General features: G+C 43.4%; 2 protein-coding genes across 12 annotated transcripts in view; one reads left to right on the top strand and one right to left on the bottom strand.

Annotated features, from left to right (window-relative positions):
- MAST4 (microtubule associated serine/threonine kinase family member 4) overlaps positions 1-14,555 on the top strand; it is a gene marked incomplete at its 5' end in the record, with an annotated part of 206,005 nt that extends 191,450 nt beyond the window's left edge. For all 11 annotated transcript variants that reach the window (XM_081929316.1, XM_081929315.1, XM_081929313.1 and 8 more), the window contains 5 exons: positions 541-770; positions 1,226-1,348; positions 4,499-4,635; positions 7,048-7,229; positions 8,449-14,555. In XM_081929316.1, coding sequence (XP_081785442.1) covers positions 541-770; positions 1,226-1,348; positions 4,499-4,635; positions 7,048-7,229; positions 8,449-12,212 — 4,436 coding nt within the window. In that variant the 3' untranslated portion in view covers positions 12,213-14,555. The remainder of the gene's footprint in view (positions 1-540; positions 771-1,225; positions 1,349-4,498; positions 4,636-7,047; positions 7,230-8,448) is intronic.
- Positions 14,556-15,727: 1,172 nt separating this feature from the next.
- On the bottom strand, positions 15,728-23,333 carry CD180 (CD180 molecule). Its single transcript, XM_081930899.1, has 3 exons — positions 23,061-23,333; positions 19,472-19,638; positions 15,728-18,135 (listed from the first exon to the last, which is right to left on the bottom strand). Exons 1-3 carry the CDS (start codon positions 23,148-23,150, stop codon positions 16,407-16,409), a joined length of 1,986 nt encoding a protein of 661 aa, XP_081787025.1. The 5' UTR covers positions 23,151-23,333; the 3' UTR covers positions 15,728-16,406.
- Between the last annotated feature and the right edge of the window lie 236 nt (positions 23,334-23,569).

Here is a 23,569-nt window from a genome sequence, read left to right as displayed (position 1 = left end):
TAATTATTTTTGTTTTTGTAAATAGGAGAATAATAATTTGTATATGTAGGGATCTCCATGGAAAAAGAACAGGAAATTTTAATGTAAACGCACCTTTAGATTATTCATTCAGTTTTAAAAAAAATCCTACCCAACAAAAGATACATACAGTGGTACGTTGGTTTAAGAACAGCTTAGTTTATGAACAGCTTGGATTAAGAACGCTGCAAACCCGGAAGTAGGTGTTTTGGTTTGTGAACTTTGCCTTGGAATAAGAACATGTTTCACTTCCTGTTGAGTGTGTTCCATTTGTAAATTGAGTCCCTCACTGCTATGGGAAAGCACACCTTGGTTTAAGAACGCTTTGTTTAAGAACAGACTTCCGGAACAGATTAATTTCGTAAACCAAGGTACCACTGTATTGTAAATGTTTTGGAAATTTACGGGGGGGGGGGAGAGAATTATTTTTTTAAGCATCTGCTTAGTTTTCTAGTCTACATATGTAGGATGTATGAACATAAATTCAGAATGTACTCTTATATAGAGGACCATTTGTTCCAGATATATTTGGTGTGTCCCCTTTGGGAAGTCCAATGTCCCCCCATTCCGTGTCTTCAGATCCTTCGTCTTCTAGAGATTCTTCGCCTAGCCGTGATTCTTCAGCTGCTTCTGCAAGTCCTCATCAGCCTGTCATAATTCACACCTCAGGCAAGAAGTATGGATTTACTATCCGCGCAATCAGAGTGTATGTGGGTGATAGTGACATCTACACAGTACAGCATATTGTCTGGGTAAGGCTTATGTTTGTTGCTTGAAGGCTACATCCGATGAAAATGGCCCAACATGCTGGCATTCTAACAAGCTATCTGGGTGACCTTGTAGGGGGCAGTATGTTCATTATATGCCATTCTAGACCTAGACCAATTTTAGAATTTTCTGTGCATCTGTTAAGTGTTCTCTTAACTCAGATATCATATGTCCAGATCCAAAAAAGTTAAGTTGCATCACAGTCTGCTGCTTGCAGCTGAGCCACTTGATTTGCTTAGCCCAACATCCATTGGCTTCTCTAATCCATTTTCAAGTTCCATTTTCCATCTTACCTGGACACCAAAACAAAATTCTAAAATAATTTTATTATTTATACTCTGCCCTTTACACACTCAATTTACATTATCCTTAACTTAGACATAGATCATATAATTCCAATAAGATTTCTGGTTCAGAAATACCTCTCTTTGCTTTCTAGAATGTTGAAGAAGGAAGTTCAGCTTATCACGCTGGATTGAAAGCTGGTGACCTCATCACACATATCAATGGAGAACCAGTGCATGGCCTTGTTCATACTGAAGTCATAGAACTGTTATTAAAGGTACAGTATTTATTTATTCATATTTTTTTAAAGTTTTGTACAAGAAACCTGGCGCTTACCATTCATTCAATAGATGCCTTTCCTTCTGGAGGCTGAATCTTAGTAGCTATTAGCAACTCGTGCTTATCCACGAGCTTAACTCGTGCTTAAAGCTTAAAGCTGATTTATTCAGGGCTCACCAAGTTGACTACAGTGAGAGCAATAAGATGCAGCCACAGGTTCGGTGCAGACCAGATCCCCATTGGAATATTTCGAACACAACCTTGTCATATCATATATCCCAGCGCTGTCCATTTGGCACTTAAAATCACGAATCTAAATTTAAGGTAACCTAGCATTTAAGCAATTTATAAACATATTTCTGAGTTAGCTGGCTGTAATTTTAAATGGAGCATAAAGGCAGCAAAGAATTCCGCTGCAATATTTGGTATGTCTTTCATATTCATCTCTTATTTGAAGCTAGAGGAGCTCTCAGAACCTATAAATAACTCAGTTATCACAACCCTCCTTTGGTGGTGGTTTTGAACCACATATATTTGGCTAGTCAAGTGGAAAATTGCTAAAAGCCTGCGGATTAATAGAACCACTTAAACATAATAAAGCTGAAGCCTGAATGCTCCCCACACAGAGACGGGACATGCAGTGTAGGTGAAGATGCATTCCCAAGTCAATGAATAGAAAAATAGCACAAGTGTAATGATATAAAATGAAGCACTTCTTGCAATTATCAATCCTCTGAACTGTGTAATCCTATTTCATCCTCATTCAGTCTTTCTGATAACGGCTAACAAATGTCACTGCTGTATTAAAGCGGGTGTTCAGCAGCTGGCCCTTTCAATTGCACTCTAGTCCTTTCCATGTTTCTATCAAGTGCATCCTGTATATAACTCTGTTTTTGTCATTTAGAAAGGCTAGGTGATTCAAGGCATGCTGCAACAAATTCACTGAGGGTTTTTTATGTTTTTATTTTAAAGGGTAGTATGAGGACCTGGCCTCTCCAGTTTTGTTACCATGTACAACTTTGATAGCCATTCTTTTCTGTAATTGTCTTAGTTACTTGCAGCAAATAGATTACTCAGATGCAGCATCAATCCAGCAGGTGGTGAAAGAGAACGGGCCTACATATATACTTGAGCATGCGACTAATTCTCTCTCTCCTCCCTTTTAACACTCTGCTCTCCAAATAAGTGAATATGCCCTGCTGTGTTACTAGTGTATAATCTATATTACCCAGAAAGCACATCAGCATATTTGGGTCTGCCACTGCTTGGATTCTAAGCTTATAGGCAGGGTTCTTCATATATAATAGGCACTTGCTTTCCTTCTGTCAGTTTCTTAGTACTGGTCATCCATCAAGGCAAGCAAAGCAGTTTCACTTCCAGATTTGGGCTAGAATCCAGATTGACATGGATCTAGATAATCAGTTTGATTTGACAGTGCTTGGAGGTGACCCAGAACCACTTGTTCCAACACTTTGCCTAACATTAGAAACCAGCCAGGTGTTGATAAAATCCTTTGTGGTCCAAAGGGACTTATTTCAGAAGTGGTCTTACAACCACTTCCTTCAAGGTGGCTTCAAGGTGGCTACATTCTTTCCTAACAAAGCATTTATAACCTCCTAAACTCAGCTTGAAGGGACGCGGGTGGCACTGTGGTCTAAACCACTGAGCCTAGGGCTTGCCGATCAGAAGGTTGGCGGTTCAAATCCCCGCGACAGGGTGAGATCCCGTCGCTTGGTCCCAGCTCCTGCCCACCTAGCAGTTCAAAAGCACGTCAAAGTGCAAGTAGATAAATAGGTACCACTCCAGCGGGAAGGTAAACGCCGTTTCCGTGCACTGCTCTGGTTCGCTAGAAGTGGCTTAGTCATGCTGGCCACATGACCCGGAAGCTGTCTGCGGACAAACACCGGCTCCCTAGGCCGGTAAAGTGAGATGAGCGTGCAACCCCAGAGTCGTCCGCAACTGGACTTAACACTCAGGTGGCCCTTTACCTTTAAACTCAGCTTGAACAGTGCCTTCCTGGTAAATGTGGTAAGCCCTGAAAAATCAAGCTCACAAGTGAATCCACATCTTAAAATTGTAACAATTGAAACTCAAGCCACAAAACCAAACTACACTGTTCAATGGACTCTGGATTGACTCATTTAAAAAGTGGCATATAGATCAGGGGTGAATGCAAGCAATTTTGGCTTTTCATTATCAAATGAACTACACAACCCTGCCACCTCATGGATGTAATTGAGCAGTTCTGGTAGCACTCTGAAAGCAAAATTGTAAAGAGCTCAATGCATGTCCGCAGTGGTGCATCTGACATTGGAGCCAGAGTTCTGCTGAAGCCAAATGTTTTCAGCCAGTAGCCATTCAGTGACAATCGCAGGATTCAGTCCTTTTTAGCTTGATTGGTCCATGAAGAAGACATGCATTGCTTTCCCCCTAAAACAAAACTATAAACAGTTGAGCATGTTTGAAAAATACAAAGAGCTTGGCCATGCCCAGTGGAATTTGACTTTTTATCTTTGAAGAGCAGATCCTCACCACCACCACCAGCCCCCTCAGTTTCAAAAGAGATTTGTCACGCAGCAAGTGGGACTGCTGTACAAGTTCAAAGCTCCCTTTGTTGTCTGCTGCCGGTTGTGCAGTTGTTTGGATCTTGGCCACCACTTTTCAGTTCTGCTCATGATCTCTTAGAGTTCTTCAGCTGACTTCACTTGTAATGTAAAACCTAAGTGGAAGCTAACAGCAGAAAGAAGAATCACTCACTCTATAGATCTGGACTTGGAATTGTCTAGCTCAGTGAAATCACGGGCTCAGTGTTGTATTAATAAGCAGTAGTAGTTGTTGACCTATGACCTACTCTTCCACATATAAAGTCCACTATATATTACCACATCATCCAGATTATAACGTGGTGCTGTCAAAGTGGAGGGGTGATAAAAATGTTCCCTCAAAAAGCCCCGGAAGCAAGGACTGGTATAATAAGAGGATGACTCGGGTAGGTGGGACCAGTAAAGATCAATGATTGCTGGTGGTATTGATGTAAGTGGAAACTTTCTTCCTAACTATGTAATGGTGTGCATCTCCTGATCTGCTGTTCTGTTTGGAAGAAAATGGTTCGGTAACAACTTATGCCTTGAAAATTCTTACTTGACAGAGTGGCAATAAAGTGTCAATTACTACAACAGCCTTTGAGAATACTTCAATAAAAACAGGACCAGCTAGAAGAAATAGCTATAGGGGCAGAATGGTTAGACGGAGTAAGAAAACAAAAAAAAAGGAGAGTTTGGAAAGGTAAGTTGTGGTTGCTTAATACAGAATAAATTGAAGTTTGTACTCTTTGCTATTAAGAGGGAAATGTTGTGGTCCCAGTCTCAAACCCCCCCCCCAATGCATGGCTACAGCTAGTGTATAATGAACAAACTCAGGCAGACAACATTCTGCAGTTTTTTTGATTCCAGATGTAGGTGGATTTTGGCTCAGGCATTGTATGTATATCCACTTCAGCATCCTGCCTGGAGGCTGAAACTTTTCAGGGTTGCACCAAAGATTATGGCCTCCACAAGATACCAGTCTACCGTGAAGGCCATCCTAACGCTGCCTCTGGAAGCTCTATGGCCTGTCTGCCCCACAATTAGCTTCTGGAAAGAGATTTCCACCAGGACCCCTCTAACAGGGTACCTGGAATATGCCACTGGTTCCGATCCAGTTGGTGCACCAATTCACCCTAAATCTTGATGAGTAGCATTCCACCCAATGCCTTAACTGCCGAAAGTTTTTGCTATGGGTGAGGGAAAACTTGCAAACGAGGCCAATCTGTTTACAGTCAAATTCCTTCCTGGCTCCGAATATGGCAACCATTGGTAACCATAGCAAGGTTAGGTAATACAAAAAGCAAAACAAGCAACCAAGAAAGCAAAATATGGTTAGATTGATGGTAACACCAAGTGGCCTAGAATGCAAAACAAGAAAATTACAGTAGCATAAGAGGGAGGAGGGAAGGTTTGCCAACTGTGCTGGATGTGCCTGGTGCAGTTGGCTTTTATTCATCGCTGGTGGGCTGGCATGGAAACCTCCAGCTCAGGGTCCACCAGCAAGGATCTGCCTGCTTGGGGACCCCTGCTTGGCTGATTCAAAACTGGGGTTTTGGCAGGCAGTCCTGCCTTGCAATGCAGCCATCTGGGGTGGATTTTAACAGCTACCTGACCCCTGACTGCCCTACGATAGTGGCAGACCTGCAAGGGTCTGCACCCGCCACCCACACAGAATAGGGTAAGCGGTCATTTCACTTCAAATATGAAGGCAAATCCAGTGGTCCAATCAAGTTTAATAGTAAGTCAAACCCAGTAGTTCAGTCTAGGTTGTTGCTGCCAGTTCCAAGAGAGGGCAAGGCAAAACTGTTCAGGATTCTGAAGAGTTACCTGTTCCAAGTGTTGACTAGAACTCCTGTTGTCTCGGCAGCATCCTGAAGTCTTATTAGCAAGATACCTCCTATTAGTGCCTTTCCCCTTGAGAAGCTGTCTGTTCATTCAAAGCAGGGTGGGCATCCTCCAGCCAGTGGGCCAACCTTGGCCTGCCAGATATTCAGATTCATCTCATGTGGCAGTTTTCCTATAGCACGTCTCTCTACCTGTCCCAAAACTGTTGTCAGTGCACAACTGGGAGCCTTAAAGTATGCTTCTCAATTGTGTACTGGCAAGGGAAAGCAGCCTTTGGCTCTCCCACCCATCAGCTGATAGGCAGTATAGCCAATGCCTGCAGGGAATTTGCTCAGGCAGCCAGTGCCAACAGAAAGCATCTCTTCTGTGCAGCACTTCCTACCTGACAGCCAAAGAGAGCTGAAAACCCTTTTTACCACTTTGCACAGTGGTTCCCAAGCACCCAACAGCTAGCTAGTTGTCAGGTGGGAATCACTGCACAAGGGATTTTTTTTTAATTTAAGAGATCAATAAATTACAAAACAAACTAACCATACATTTCCTTAAATAATATGGATAGATCAGTCAAAACAAGAAAGATGCATAATTTTTCAGACATTATAATTATGTCATATGAATGACATGTCACATGGTTTGTCCTGACCACCACCTCAAAGTTGACCCACAGGGTGGGGCCAGATAAGGACCCGGCCCACAGAATCAAAAAGGTTCTCAACCCCTGATGTAAAGAGTCCTGTTCTGTAACCAGTGGCTCCTGTGGCATGAAGGTGGGGTTGTGGCCAGAGAACATGACACCGCCTCTAATTAGAACCTTACAATTGTACATTGTTCTGTTTGTATTGTGAAACTGCACTGAGATACTTCATAGGAAGTGATTCATAAATTAAATGAAACTGTGATGAGTTTTTCAGAACTTAAAATTTGGGGGTTGGGTTTATTTTTAAATTCTGTTGTCACCTGCAACAGTGACAACTTTTTTCTTTTCTTTTAATTTATTATTTAAATAAATATTTTTTGCATTAAAAGCCACACGTCAAACTCTATTCCACATTTCTAATACCACCAGATCTGAGTTTGTAGAGTTTACACAACTGCAGTTCTAAAACTTTGGCTGCAGTGTTGCCTAAAACCTTGGTAGTCGTATAATGTTTTTTCACTCCTTGTGGGTAAATGGAATGTTGTTATCACTGAGATGGTACTATGACACCCTGCTTTTGCCGTGTTGTTGGGAGCGTGTTTTACAGAAGAGCTCTTGTCTTCACATTAGGAGAAGATCTCTCTTCAAAAAGCTGGCTAAGCAGCCTTCGCCCCTCCTTCATACTAGTCGGAGTTTCTCCTGCCTGAACCGATCCCTCTCATCAGGGGAGAGCTTACCTGGTTCTCCAACTCACAGCTTGTCTCCCCGCTCACCAACACCCAGCCTCCGCTCCACCCCCGATTTCCCCTCAGGTGAGTATGGATGTCAGGGACTCAGCAGAGGAGGAATGGTGGAGACCGCCTCCCCAGGCTGACCCAAAGAAGAAGACAGTTCAGAATTACAACAGGGGTTTGAGGGAGAATACAGCTCAGAGACAGATGAGGGGGAAAGCTGGGAAATAATGGGTGAGGAGAGGGAGGAAGAAGCAGCACCAGGGGGACGACAGCTGATGAGACAGTGTCTTTAGAAAGCATTTCAGAACCCGCCTTACCAGAACCTGGCGAACATTGAAAGTAGGAGAGCAAAGAGCTCAAAGGCAGAGGGCACTTTTCAGCGCATGAGAGAGAGGGAAGGGGTGGGGACTCACTCAGGACAACGCCATTATTCCAAGAGGCTTCATTCCCAAGCCTCTCTCTGTGAATATTGAATAAAAAGCAGGTGGTAAGGACTTTTCCTTGTCTTATCTGTTCCTGTCAAGCTGCCGTTAAGGTTGGTTCCTCTGATGCCTGACAATAGATACCCACTGAAAGGAAAGCGGGATTATCTAACGAAACCCAAGAGCCAACTGTGGCTGCACTCAGATGCTCACACACGAGCAGGCTTTCACAGCCACTTCAATGTACTGGGCAGCTTTGTTGCATCTTCAGCAAGTGAAGAGCTTAACTTTCCAAAAGAAAAAGGCCGAAACAAAAACACCAACTTTGAGAATTCCTGTGAATTCTTGAACTAGAGGAAAAATATATAAAAAATTCTTAAGCTAGCAAAATATTGCTGCAGTGCAGTTTTCCTTATGTCATCTATTCTGTATTTCTTAATTTGCTTCACTTCCCAGAGCATGTTTCAGACGACCTCTGGGATGATGCTGTCCCTCAGTAGTCCAAAACCTCAGCTAATCACACTATTAAAAGTTTCTGAAAGAGCTGCTTATATTATTCAGCCGTATATAGAGAGTGGCTTGTGTTCACTCTGTATTCATATCAGCTCAGGCGGCTAGTATTAGACCATATAGCAGAGTCCTCTTAGAAAATTCGGAAAGTAGGCCAAGTTCAGTGAATTTAAACTTCAAGGGGAAATGCAGGCAAGGAGGATGAAAAAGCTATAGAGATTTGACCTTTGAAAGCCAGTAATTTTCAAGCCATATTGGGTTTGATTATTATTTTCTTCTTGTCTGTATAGAAATAACATCTTTTATTGCTTATTGACAAGCATTGATTGAAGGTTCTAGTGCAGTTCTATTTGTTTCTCTTCCAGGTACAAATTCTTCTCAGAGTAGCTCTCCAAGTTCAAGTGCACCCAATTCTCCAGCTGGTTCTGGGCATATTAGGCCCAGCACACTTCATGGTTTGGGGCCCAAGCTTGGTGGGCAAAGATACCGGTCAGGAAGACGCAAATCAGCTGGCAGCATTCCTCTCTCTCCTTTGGCACGGACTCCTTCTCCAACACCTCAGCCAACATCTCCTCAGCGGTCTCCATCACCTTTACTGGGGCATTCAATTGGAAACACAAAAATAGCTCAGGCTTTCCCTACAAAAATGCACTCTCCTCCCACTATTGTCAGACACATAGTTAGGCCTAAGAGTGCAGAACCACCAAGGTCTCCTTTGCTCAAGAGGGTTCAGTCAGAAGAGAAACTTGCCCCTTCTTATGGCACTGACAAGAAACACTTGTGCTCTCGCAAGCACAGCCTGGAAGTAACTCAGGAAGAAGTTAATAGAGAGGTATCTCAACGGGATACAACCCTTCAGAGCCTGGAGGAGAATGTTTCTGATGTGCCATCACTCACACGAGTGAGACCTGCTGAACAAGGCTGCCTGAAACGTCCCATTTCCAGGAAGTTGGGCAGGCAAGAATCTGTTGATGAGCTGGATAAAGAAAAATTAAAGGTTAAAATAGTTGTGAAGAAGCAAGATCTGGCAGAGAAACAGGAATATTTGCAGAAAGCAAGCACCGTACATGAAATTTGTGGTGAATCAGAAAACCCAGTTGCCTCATGCTTAGAAGAGAGAGATGGCAAAAAAGCATTTCAGAAAGCTTTGGAAAGATCAAACCACTTTGAAGCTAAAATTGCAGCTCTGGAGACAGAGCCAGTAGGTGGCATGCTAAAAGACACCCTTCAGAAGAATGCAAGCATGAGATCAAATGATTGTACTGCTTTGGATGCGCACACACCATGTCATGGGCCTCCACTTAATGAGCTCAGTCATTTGTCTTATGACTTCAAAAGAATCCCCCCTCCATGTACATTGCAAAATGTTCTGCCTCACTCATCTGACAAGATGCCGAATGGGAAAGGAGAAAATGTAGATAAAACTGCACCGACAAAAGAACCTGTCAAATTTGAAAGATTAGACAGTAAGCTTGCAAATATTGATTATCTCCGGAAGAAAATGTCCTTTGAAGAAAAAGATGACAACTCCTGTCCAGTGCTAAAGTCCAAACTGACACCAAGTGTACATGAATGCCATCAGCTGAGTGCAGTCAGACCTATCAACATGCTGCAAGATTCCACCTCGGTGACTGAAAGCCGATCATTTATTAGCAGTGCTCATGCCACTCAGATTAACTCTGTCCCTTTCATTCCTCTCAAAGGATTGACTGGCCGAACAGAAGCTGGTGTGGAGAAATCAGCCTTGATTTCCACAGAGTCACCTGTCCGAAAGAGTCCTTCAGAATATAAGTTAGAAGGGAGGTCTGTGTCTTGCTTGAAGCCAATTGAAGGAACCTTAGATATTGCTTTAATTTCTGGGCCACAATCTTCAAAGACAGAAGTGTCTTCATGTGCAGTTGCAGGGGGCCAAAATGCCAAAAACGATGGCCAGCCACTCATCTGCCAAGGAGGCATCAGTGTAAAGGTTGAGCCGTCTTGTCAGAAAGTGCAGCCGCCAGCCTTTCAACAATCCAGTCCTTATGAATCTAATCTACTAAAGTTCCAGTCTCCAAAGCCAAATAAAAGTACTCCGAGCTCAGCAGCAATGCCCGTGACCATTGAACAGCAGTCAGAAAAGACACTTTCCAATTTCAGTGCTAAATGTGACCCCTCTGTAAAGGTGATTAATCAGAAGAAAGGGGTTATTCAGCTTTCTGCGCATGAGGCTAAATCCAGCAGTTCCCAAAACCAGAGTTCCACCTTGACAAGTTGCAAATCTGCCCATGCACAGGGAAATCCTGAGAAAGCCAAACGGAAGGAGAAGAAAACCTACAAAGAAGGACCAGACAACCACACAAGGCCTCCGCCAAGTGATAGCATCCTCCCAGAGAAGCCGAAGGCAGTTGAGGTTTCTCCATCAAAGAAATCTGTTACAGACGTGTCACCAAATCAGGATGCAAAACGCATTCAGAGGTATTCCTTTGATTCAGCTGCTCAGCAGCAGATACGTGGAATAGCAAAAGTACAAATAGCAAGCTCGAAAACAAAGCTCAAAGATGCGCTCAAGCCATCGGTGAAAGAGGATGATAACACCACTAGAGACTATTCAGCAAATGAGTTGGGCCTGCAGAAAGCAAGTGGATGTTCCAAGCCTGAAGCGTCACTTCTGGCTGGTGTAACCGTGCAAACGGACCAGGGGGGGAAAGAACAGAAGCAGCCCCAAAATGCGGAGCCTCCAGCTGGTAGCAAGGAGTCCAGCATTGCTTCTAGGCAACAAGGTAGCAATTCTGATCTTCCCGCTGCAAAAGAATTATTAAACAGGCCCTGTGTAGTGGATGCTCCTGGTTGCTGCGGCATTAAAGATAATATGAGACCTGCAACACACATGGAAAATAGCACTGTTAAATCTAGACCTGTTCCTGACACTTGTTTCTCGAAACTGAAACATTCTGAAAAACAGACACAAAAGCAAATGGCTACAAATGTAAAAGAAAAAGAAACTGGCCCTCATGCTTTGGCCGGCTCTGTGAAGGAGGGGAAAAACATCAATAAGGCTGCACTGGATTCTTTTTCACACCCTCCAAGCTCTCGGAGAAAGCTAAATAATGAGCAAATACAGGCAGAGAGGCATCTGGTCATAGAATGTGGGTCAGAACCCTCAATCCACATCAATAGCACCTTGCCTGAAAAACAGCTTAAATCCTCCAATAAAAAGCAGGCGGCGGCAGCAGCCCCAGATGGCGCTAAGCATTTTCAGAGGCAAGAGATGGCAAGTTTAAACGATCCTGTTGATCAAAAGCCATTCAGTATACGTACCAAGCAGAGCACGCCTCCCAAGACATCGTCAGCTGTAAAAGAGGGCTCCTTGTTGAGCAAACCGGCCGACAAGAGCCCGAACATTCAGGCCACCTCTGCGGAAATGCAGCCTGAAGGGGGGAAATGCACCGATGCACTTTATTTTCAAACTGACCATGGGAAGCCAGATCCTAACCTTTCCCTTCTTAGCTGTGATGCCAGAGGAAAAGCAGCAGAAAAGGCAGTCACGGGTGCGAAGAACTTTCAAGACACTAAAGGAAAAGGGCACGTGAATCAAAAGCAGCTATCCGAGGGAAGCAAGCAGCATGCTGCAAAACATTCCTCCACCCCTGCTTTGCAGAGTTCATGTCGTGCAGCTTCAAAGCAGCTTGAATTCCCACCCAGCTTCCCTGAATCTAGGCCAGAAGCCCCTGTTCTGCCTTCAGCAAAGGCTAGCCTGGGGTCCCCCGAGCCACTTGCACTGAGCAGCAGGGAAGTGAAAAAGCAAGCCAGCTCTTCCTCAGCAGACGGCAGGGCAGAAATGACTAAAAGTGTTTCCCTGTTGGGCTTGCACTATACTCCGTCCCCTGTGGAAGAGAACATTCCCACTTCAGACTTGGCGGGGAAGCACAAAAGCCAAGAGAGGTCTCACTCTGCTGTGGACATGAAGGGGAAAGACCCCGGTCTGCCTCAGTCTTCTGCCGCGAGAAAACCGAATGTAGGTAAAGATTTGCCAAAGTCAGGGACTCCATCTGACTCTCCCAATGCACTTTCAGCCGACAAAGACTCTGCCCGGCCGAGGCGAGGAAAAGACACCTCCCGAAGCAGCCCTCACAAAAAACCCTCCCAATAGCAAGACCTGCAAATAGGACTGCTTAGTTGAAAACCTAGTGTCTTGTCTTACCTTCAGCACTGTGTAGTATTTTCTTGCAGAAAAAAATATTCAGCGCCACTTAAGCAGGGTGTGTAAAGAAAGGACTCGTTTCCTTCCCCCCTCAAAATTCCTTCCCAAATGTAACCGGTTAAACTGTTACCATATTGTATTTGTACAAAAATACTTTTACAATTTGAGAGACAGGTTGTGGGCGGGTGGGATGACAAATTATCTGTAAATACTTACTAGTGTGTATCGTTTAGAATGTAGTGTCTCTACTTTGCTGCTGATTGCATTGTTTACTGTATCTTTTTAATGATAGTTGCTTTGCCACTAGTTTGCCATAATTTAAGAAGAAGCAGAATTACTAAAACTTGGGCCTAGACAGAACCCACAAATATATATTGGTCTGAAGGGAGAAGAAAGACGCTCTATTCTTTCCTTGTTCAAAAAGCTGTGCACAACTCTAAAATAGAAGAAGTGATAAATCTAATGATTTTCAGTGAATTTAGAATTGTATTTAAGAGCTAGTAAGGTTGGTATTATTGTAGTGAGCTAACTTTGCCAGTTAAAACTGGAGCTCTTCAGTACACAACTTCTGCCTCTTCTGTAGACTATGTGCATGACTGGGAAAGAGAGGTCTCCATTACCATGGGTACACCATCCCATTCACAATATAGTTTTCTGGTAATATGAAATTGCCCTGTGTTCTTTCATCTCATCCTGGGCTTTAGACTAAAATACCTTTGTGAGCTTAGTTCCTGCTGCCTTGATTCATCCTACATTTATTTCTGTCCAGGCCTTTCTGGTGTGAAGAACATACAGATGTGCATGGCATAAAGTGTTGAAACAATTTTCATGAACACAAATGAATCATCTTTGTCATGATAGGTAGATTTGAGCATTTAGCAGTTCAGCTTTCTTTTCTATTTTATGACAAAAGTGGTGAAGTGAGGGGAGGCGTTTTTCAGCAATTGTATCTAGATGATATATCAAACACCTGATAACATTTTAATACCTAGCTGGGGCCTTATGTTGTAGATTAATCTTGCTGTTTTTAGCAAGTCATCCTAGGTTTAACATTCTTCTTGAAGTACATTAAGTAGCTCTATACATTTCATATTGTGATCTTTATTTGTATGCAAAAGAAGTAAATGTATTTTTTTTAATGAAAAAGGCATTCTTTTGTAGAAAAAAGGGGGGCTGTTGGAGGTTTTGGTGCTAGAATGTTGGTGTTCTTTTTACTTTTTGCTAAGCCTTATTTGAATTTTGTGTATAGTGGAATATGTCAAATTTGTCTGATTAAATTTGGAGGGAAAGTATTTGGTTTTTTGGAAACATGTACAGCAACACTCCAGAAAGATTATCACAAGTAAGTATGCTAAAATGACTGGGATCCACAAGACAATTGTGCTTTTTTTCTTCTATATTTCCTTGCAAAAGCTCATTTAATGCTGACCCTCCTTCAGGGCACCCCCCCCCCGCTCCCCGCACAACATTTCCCTAGCTATATTTACCCAAGCATAACCCAATTATGAATTGGCTGCTTGTAAGGTATTTACAAGTATGCTAAATGCATTTTCCTGAGAAAAATGAGTAAACCAATTGGGATTTTGTTCATTTTTGAAATCCTTTGTTAAGAAAATAAAATTACCATCAAGTCCCTGTAATTTTCCATACAGTGATGGAATATTCTTTTCCTTTCCACGTGCTCATGAACTATTAAAATCAACTGGGGGAAAACATTTTGAAGTGAGTGGTTCTAGCATTTATAGCCTATATCTGTGCTTTGGGGGTTGAAATAATTAAACACTAATGCACTCCAAAATCATGACATTTCTATCTGGGAGTTAACCCATAGTTTACATTTGCTTGCAAGTTAAAAACCTTCCACTTGTTTCCCTTAAAGCACACCTAGCTCTCTTGTTTACAAATGTATCTTTTTATGTATATTTTGTATAGTGCTTTATCACTTTTTGCCAAATACTTCCCGCCTATTTTAGAAATGTAGAGGCACCCAAGCTTGCATTCATGTAGTTTCCTTGTTCTTGATGTTTACCTTACAGTGAACTGTTAGAGATCCTCTTTAGTGTGTACTCTCTTGTCAGTCTATGTGTTGGTTGTATATTAGAATGACCCTTTGTAGTTCTTCCTACTGTAGATTATCAAATTATTAAAAAAAAAAGTTAGGATCTGTGCAATAAAGTGTTTGCAGTCTTATTTTCTTTAAGAAATCCACATGGATGACCTAACCTTTGGGTATTGAATAAAATTATTTATACTTATGAAGAACATTAAAATAAAACTGAGCATGAAAGGGAATTGAGTCTGTTTCTTGAACTGGCTTCCTTGAATTTTCACCAAATATAGGTCTATAAATGCACAAGCAGAAAAGGAAGGAGGAGTCCATACAGCATAGCCTTTCGTTCCACTGATAGAACATATTCCCTTCTCGTGTGAATTGCATAAGAGGACATTGCCGATAGCCAGAGGCTGCTGTTGGGCAACAGCCCCCTGGGTCCCAGGCCCCCCACCATGTTCACACATTAAGCGGGGGAAAGCGTACATGCATGGGCTTTCCACACTTTCTGGGTTCCAGAACACTTGGGGAAACTGGTGCATGTAGAAGTGGTGACACAGAGACTTTTCCCTGTAGACAGCCACACCTAACTGCACAACCTCGGGGCAAGGCTAGCAGTGAAACCCCACAGTCCCCTTCTCTGTGTGAAAAGGGTATAAATGACCAAATAACCTAGTGACAAGGGGCCACAAAAAAGTGTGTGTTTTTTCTGTTTGGATGCCAGATGATGGTTTTGGCTATATAAAAATTGCCACTATTGTTTTGACATGTCTGAGTCTCCTTTCCTATTACGTTCTTGAAGTAACATTTAGTTGAAACACCAAGTGTATGTGTATAATGGGCTCGAATGCTTAATATCAGGACACTTGTTTTGCTCTGCCCTCATAAACCATTTTTGAACCCTCAACGGGGTGGGGGTGAACTGCTGCGGTGCCCCCACAGTATGCCTAAATATAGAAGAATAACATAGCAACCACAGCAAACTGGGATAGTGCAAGCAGAAGGAGACAGAGGGCAAACTGGGATAGTGCAAGCAGAAGGAGGGCAGGGCAGGAGGAGACAGAGACTCAGCATGGCCTCTACTAAAGCAGCAACAAAGCGCGCGCGGGGGGGGGGGGGGAGAATGGAAGAAGAGAGATAAAGAGGTCCATGAGGGGCCCTACCGCCAGCAGGGGAGGGGAGGAAGAGTGATGGAGTGGCAACTCAAGTACAACCATCTCTTGTCCTGGCCCTACTTGGCAGGGTAAAATGGGGAGGGTTTAACTTCCTTTGTGCAGCAAATAAATAGATGGATCTAGATAGGTCCTGGAATAAAATACATATGGCTGCCACACCACATCCAGTTTAGCCCTTATTTGTGTGTGTAATATTTACCCTCTTTAACCCTTGTGAGAAAACATTAAACAAACAGTAATGAAAAAGAGAACTGCCTTGCTGTTTATTATTGTGGCATTTTTATTCCAAATATGGAAGCCTAGGCTGAGTACTTCTGAGTACTTTCAAGCTTTTTCTTGTCCAGGAGTTAGCAGGAGTCTTCCTTGCCAAATATAAAATGATCACCTAGGAAAGAACAACTGCCTTACATTTTTCAGGTTAAGATACTGTCAACTTTACACTGACCTGGTGCACTGTGAGGTCATCAGTTTTTGCCTCCTATATGGCACTGAGAATGAACTCTACCTGGAAAATGCAAGACCGAACAGTGAACTCTGGTTTTCTCTTATTTCCATACCTTGCAGTGATTTCCTTTGCCATGTTATCTCATGTCAAAAACAAGTTAACCAAGTGCGCTACAGGCAACTCCTGATTTAGGAGTGAATGATGTGCGATCACACACATGCACACTGCACCAAACCTGAAAACAGCCCCAAAATGTCATAAAGATGTTATGAAAAGGGGTTGGGAGTGGTGCAGAGTGGGTTTATGCTTGCATGTGTCCAAAATGGAGCCCCCATGCAAAACGAGGACTGCCTGTACAGTCAACGACAACTGGAACAAAAATTAGTATTAGAAAGTGGAATTCCGTTATAAGCATCTTCCTACTAATTTGTTGGCTTTTGTTACTCTTCTGTATCTTTTCTTTTTCCAGGAACTCAAAGCTGTTGGTAGTTTCTCCTTAAAAAACATATGATCAAAATGAAGGTCACTACAATTACTGCTATCGTAACAAAGGCAATCAATACTACTTGAGCAGTGCTAAACCCACAGGACAGATTTATAGAGAGGAGCTTAGAGCCCGCTAGTGATTTGGGCTCTGAGCACACTGTCTCTTCAGAGTCTTCAATTTTATCTATGTTTTGCTTGTACCAAGTTAATAATCCAATATTGGAACAGGTGCATTCCAGTGGATTGTAACTTAAATTGATTACACTCTGGCCAGATAGGTTAGTCAACATATCACGTGGGATAATATGGATCCTATTGTTGGCAAAATTGAGATATATGTTTCTGAGGCTGGAAAATGCATCTGAATTGAATGCAATAAGATTGTTGTGGCTCAAGTCCATGTGTTTTAACTTCTTGAGGCTAGAAAATGCTTTGGTTTGTATAGCTGACAATTTGCAGGAAGATAAAGTTAACACTTCCAAATTGGGTACCTGCTGAAAGAGGTTGTCTTCCAGGATGGTCTTGGATTCGAAGTTATTTCCATTCAGCTTCAAGACAATAAGATTCTCCAGACCTTGTAAAATGTGTGGGATATTGAGATCAATTTTAGAGTAAGAAAGGTTTAGAATCTGCAAAAAATGCAGGTTGCAGAAGGGTCCTTGGGAAGCGTTGATGAGAATCTGTGTGGAAGTGAGGTCCAGAACCTTCAGGTTAATGCTTTCATTAAACGCTGCATTGTGGAACCCGAGCTTGCTATTGTAGCTCAGGTTGAGGTGTTGCAAGCTGCTCAGGCCACGGAGCGGTTTGCTGCAGCAGTCGGCGCTTTCTATTTGAGATCTGCTCAAGTCAAGGTGTTGCAGTTTCGACAAAGACCCTAGGCAGCCAGATCCCAAATCCAAGCTTTTCAGATTCCCTCTGAGAGAAATATGGGTGAGGTTGGGGAAAGCAGAAGCTCTGATATTGCAAAGGTGCTCAAATTTATTCTTGTCGAGAACGAGTTCCCTCAGGAAATTCAACTGAACCAGGCCAGTGGGTAGTTCGCCAATGTCTGTGTGGGCCATGTCCAACTTCTGGAGTTTGGCCAAACAGTGGAAAGTGTCAGCTGAGAAGTATAGGAAATGGCGATATGGCAGATAGAGGTAGTCAACAGAGATGTTGCAGATACCCTGCAACATGGCGGGAGTTATGGGAAGGGCATCTCTATCCAAAGAATTCCCAAGTCGAAGAGCAACAGTACTGGCATCCTGCAGCCCTTCCAGGATCACCGAAACATTAACACAATGGCCAAAATCCAAAGTATAGAAAAAAATGGTACTGAAAGCCTTGGTTTCAATGTGCATAATATTGTTGTCCGCAAGAATGAGAGTCAGATTGCTGACTCGCTTTAATACCCTTATGTCTTCAGCTGATATTCTTTGTATTATGTTCATCTGAAAATCCAAATATTTGAGGTTCCTCGTTGGAAAATGTGATGGGAGCTCTAGTGATTGGATGTAGTTGTCTTTTAGTATCAGTGTCTCCAAGTTACCCAGGTCCTCCATTGGGATGGATGATAAACTACTGAGTCCTGTTTGGGTCAGGTCAAGGTGTTTCAGAGAGTGAGGTCCAGCGAATGCTCTGTCTGCCAGAAACAGAAGATTGTTTCCAGTCAAGATGATTGTCTCCAGGTGAGCGTTGTTTCCGAAGGCATCCTCATATACCCAGTTAATTTGACACCTTAAAAAACAAAACACACACACACACAAAAGTCTAGCAGTCAAACACTACAACTGCATATGCTTATCTTATTAATACACATCTACAGAAACAATAAAAATGGATTTCCTGCTTTTGTTTACATTTTTTTGCACCAACCTAAATAGGCAGTGAACATTAACACTGCAATTCATTGTCTCTCATTCAGTCAGCACAATAATTTATCTTTGCACAATGAAACATTTTCTCCTCCCCCCATCTGTGCCCTAAATCTGTTCTAGGGGTTCCCAAACCCTCTGGAGCAGATCTGGGGAGGGTGTGAAGGGGAGGGAGAAATTCCAATGAAAAGATGTGCATGGATGGGTACCCAAGTTGTGTGTCTGTTTTTAATCAATGAGGGTCTCTGCTAATTTCAGGCTGAGCATGAACTGCTGTACCTTTTTGTAGCCATGCACTGTGTTCCAGGAACATTCCAATGCACCCACTTGCATAAATCCTTGTAAGTCATGTAACACAGGGGAGGGTATACCAGTGTGCCAAAGCATTTGCTTTTGCAATTTTGTTGAAGAGCAGCTTTTCACACTCCTCAGCTATTCTCTGAAATTGAGGCGTTTGTTCTCCTTGCCTCTTCATTTGGTTTTGGCAGCACAATTTGTATGAAAAACAGAATTCTGAGTGCAGGTACCAGGCAGTAAGTTTTGTATGTTTGCTGTTTGTTCAAGCACGAGCCATTAGTGCCTGTGGGAGGGGGGTGTTAATCTTCACCCCAGCAAGCAAACCAAGCAGAGATGTAAGAGGAGGGTTCAGCCTGATTTAGGAGAAACCAGTGCCATTTCCCGACACTGGCCATATTGTGGTTTATCCTATTTCCTCTTTCCTTGCAAGATAGGTCAGTCAGTTTATATAGATGTCAAGAAACAAAATATGCACCCAGAGTTTGTCATCTAGGACTTCTTTCAATACTCTACTGCAGGGTAATGAAGCAAGTTCTATGAATTTCTGGTCTTGTAATATCTGTGCCTTGGTAGGGTTTGGTTTTGCCTTTCAGGTGATTTTGCATAGCATTATAGAAGTTTTAGGTGTCAGTTCTAGGCTGCACATGGCATAACGTTAGGTAATAGCACTGCACAGGTTGTGACTGTCTAAAGGCTGGCCTCAGTTTACCACAACTACAAAATTTTCTAACAAGTATTGATTCACAGTGCAATGACTTGTGGGAGCAGGTTTGGGTAGATGAGAGTTCTAGCTTTGAGGCTTAAATATCTCTTGGCTGTAACCACAAGTACCACTTGCTTGAAACGTTGAAGTGAAAGTCCCAATTTGCACAAAAAGAGGTGAAGACAAAGATCTAGCATACCTTGTTAAGTCTAAATACACCAGATCTTTCAGCTTGCTGAGTGTTGATTGTTGAAGGGAATACAGGAAGTTGAAGCTGAAATCAAGGACTTGGGTTATGTTAGGTAGTTGCTCAGGAATCTCTTTCAGTCCCAGATCTTCACAACTGTAACTTCTGTTAGCAATAAGCTGTAAAAATTACACACAGTTTTATGGATCCACACACATTGATGCACAGAGATGCATTAATGCAACAGAGATGTGTGCATCTCTGTTGGCACAATGCAATCTCTTGCAATTTTGAAACTTCTAATATTGTCCCATCTCCGTATTCGTCTGAATCTGTACCAATGCCAAAAATGGACTCTGCTTGGGAATGATGAGAGGTGGACCCTCTCCCAAAATGTCCAGTCCAGGCTGCAGCTTTTCACAGCTGTGTTGGCTTTAAAAAGTGGGAGGGGGGGTCTTTCAAACGACTGAGGCTGCAATGGGATTCCTGAATAGAAAAGTATATGGTTGTGCTTTGAGTGTCACTTTCAATTTGATCTGGACTCTTCTTTCTGAAACTGTATATGGGGGAGGGGAAGAGACTACACCAGCAGACGACAAAAGATATTAGAGTCAATATAATGCTATGTGACTGGCGCTGTCAAAATCAGGGCAGACCAAGTGGGTCACAAAAAGTAGTTGGATACAGAACCTGTGACCACACACTGCCTTGTTGCATTGCAGGGAGCGAGGCCAAAATTTGACCCCCACCCACCCGCCAGCCCTTGAGCTGCCTTCCCAAAGCTGGATAAGCAAGGCACCAGGTTTGGGGAAGCAGGTGTGAGCCTCTGGCAGGGCCCTCCCACCTTCCCGAAGCTGAAAAAGCACTAACTAGAATTTGCGAAGGAGGCTGGAGGACCTTGTTAGGACCCTGTCAGAGCCCTCACACATCCTTCCCAAAGCCCAGCACCTCACACAGCTTTGGGAATACAGTGTGAGGACTGGATGGTGCCACGGGCCAGGAGCCAGCTTCACCTACTGAACAGCAGCCTGAAGGGGGAGAAGGTGGAGTGACTCCACCTGCAGCTGATCAGTCTTCAAGGACTCAGAGGAGAAGGCACTGATGAGAATCAGCTGGCTTCAGCCACCTTAAGCAGAGCTTCCAGCAGCAGTCAGAGGCTGGTAAAAACACTTGTAGTTCCTGGTCCTATATTGCTGCTTTCTGCTCGTCTTGACCCTTGACCCCATGATCTTTGGATTTTCTGACCCCAGACCATCTGACCACATGGGTTGCTGTTCACCCAGCCCTAGGACTGGACCTGACTTCAGATGCTGACTCTGCCTCCAGGCAAGTACACCTCAGAGACTCTTCTGGTTGGCTGGCCTCCATTGAGCCCTGCATATTGTTGCTTAGCAATGAGATTACAACAAGTGGGGGCATCAAATGTTTCTGAGGGGCGCCAAAAAAGGTATTGAGGCCATGTGGCTCTTGGGTCATGTGTTGGACTGCCCTGGTCTCAATGATACTCATAATGGAAATTCCCCAAATCAGACCTGGAAAGGATGTGTTTCTAAACAATGTTGTCTTCAATTGTAAATTCTAGTATTGAACTTCGTGTGCTAAAAGCTGCTGTCGTTGTTGTTAGATCTACAAAGGACCTACATACAGATTCAGAGTGGGACCATGGGGTGAATAAGCATTTGAAGCCCTCCCCACAACACCACAGTCCTAGTCCCAGTGATTGACATTCTTTCTCTCTTTTTTAAAGCCTATGCGGATGCTAATATTGTGATTAAGATCAATTCTAGTTTGGCCCTATGCAGAGGCCATTTTTAGTTCTGTTATCCCTAATTATCCTTGAAACTGGAGTGGGATCTGTGCTAGATGACCACTATTGCAACAGGTTAAAACATTAAAGTGAGAAAAATTATTAGCATAATTAAAAGGGCAAGTTAAATGCAAATATTAGTGCTCCTTTTAGTCTGTAGCTATTTTATCTAGTGGAGGGGGGGGGACATTTTTCCCCCTGCTACTGTATAGAAAATGCCACCTCTTTTAACAAATTCTGAAATTTGTTTTCAGAATACACTCATCAAGTATTGCTTTTGCAAAGGTAGTTCTTTGATAAGGTGAAAAGCTGAAAGAAATATTAACCTACCTACTTGTGCAACTGTGACTCGTCTCCTCTGCTACATCTATCAAGGATGTTACTGCTTGCAGCATAAAGTGTGCAAAAAAAAGAGAAGGGTCTAGTTCTACAGAAATTAGGTACATTTAAACTGCTTATAAAACAAAGCACCTGTTCGGCAGCCCTGCTGCAAACAGATTAAAGGCACCAGTGGTCTGTTTCATTACAACCCCCTCTGGTTCCAGAAAACTCCTAGTAAAATGTCCATGTCTGCAAAATGTGTGCACTACCTCGAAAATGGGTTCTCTGTCATTGCCTCTCATGTCTACATGTCTGTTTAAAACTTCTTAGACACAGTTCAGGACAAGATTTTTCAGACTTGTCCTTTCGCTTATTGATATGCTGCACTGTATGACCTCCCTGCAGGAGATGTGCCTGAATCTTTGGTGCAATAGGCTTACTCCCAATTACTATGTCAGGGGCGCCATCTTGCCCTCAGGATTGTGGGTGCCCACCCCCACAACGTGGATATGTGATATTACATGCCTGCACATAGTTGTGGTGGGCGGTGGCACAGCAGCTTCTCTTCCTCCTCCTCTATGCAGCCAGCAAGGCACTGGTGGAGGAAGAGGGGGTGTGGGGGAGCGCATCACCCCCCGGCACCACAATCTCGGTGGGGTGCCATCCCGACTCCTCCCCCCGCACTGGCCGCCACGCCCCACGCCCTCACCTGCTCTCCGCCCCCGGTGGTGGAGCATGAAGCTCCACCCCTGCAGCAAGGCACCCTTTTCCGTGGGGAGGGGCTCAGACTTGAAGGCAGAGAGACTCTGCCTCTGCATTCCCCCCCCCCCCCAAGTAAAGGGTGCCTCGCCTGCTGGATGCTGAGGGAGGAACTGAACTGTTTCTCTTTCACAGGCAGTGCTGCTACCTCACGCCGGCTTTTCTCGTTGACTTTGTGGGTGCCCAGCCCTCTCCCCCAATTATATTATTGTGGGTGCCCAAGCACCCATGCCCCCCTGGGGTTGGCTCTATGAACTGTATATAGGATTGCATTCATAGGTTGGAATCCTAAATAAACTTGCCGTGCACCAGGGAGCACTGAACACAGTGAAAATGCATAGCTATAAGGCTAAAATTGCAAGTACAAGAGAATAAACTCTATGAAAACAATGAGAAACATATTTCCAAGTACATATGCATAGGACCGTCCCTATTCACACGCTAAAATGGCACAGGATTATCGAAATTTAAGGTTTGTCTTTTCAGCGAGAAAGGATCCTCTAAGTCTAGAAAATTTTCCTTCCTGAGGCCAGTTTTAGCAAATGTGCTCTGAAGGCACAGCATTGTCCCTGATACTTTTGCCAACCGCAAATTTCATAGCCCTTTGAAGTAACCTGATGTTAGCATGCAAGTATTCACTGCCACAGATTAATTATTGATTCTCTCTTGAAGACGCTTTTCCCCGAATAGAGAGACAAACAAGTTATCACTCACCTCAGTGCACATCATATCTACTGGCTTGGTTACTTCACAGCTAACATCTAAAAGGCCCATCAGAACCCAGCAGAACGTGCACCAGGCCATTAGGAGGGTTTATTAGATTCTCCACACAGACGAGCTGCGGTAATGGAAGTCAGATGAAAAATAATTTTCCAGAATGGGGGTTTAGAAAGCTTTGTTAAACTGGAGATGTGAGAGACAAAACAGCCGTCACAGCTAAAAAGAAGTTTCCTCTTGAAGCCTAGTCATTTATGGGCCCCGCGGCCAACCTTTCAGTTCCTTTTTTCTGCCCCACACTTAAATCCTTGCATCAGTCTGCCCACTTCTGCATTAAATGTCAGGAAATAGGCACGTGAAAAGAGGGTTTGGTCTTTGAGGTTAACTTGGTGTCAGTGCTATTTTTCTTTTCTTTTCTTTTTTAAAAAAGGGGGGCCAGAACTCACCATGAGCGCTTCCCTTGTTTTCTTATAATGGCAATGGTGCCCACCTGAGAGGTGCCGAAA

Source organism: Podarcis melisellensis (assembly GCF_964234715.1).
Source record: "Podarcis melisellensis genome assembly, chromosome: 11".
In the NCBI taxonomy this organism is placed as follows: Eukaryota; Metazoa; Chordata; class Lepidosauria; order Squamata; family Lacertidae; genus Podarcis; species Podarcis melisellensis.
The sequence above is the reverse complement of the archived record's forward strand: the minus strand, read 5'-3'. Positions and strand labels throughout refer to the sequence as shown.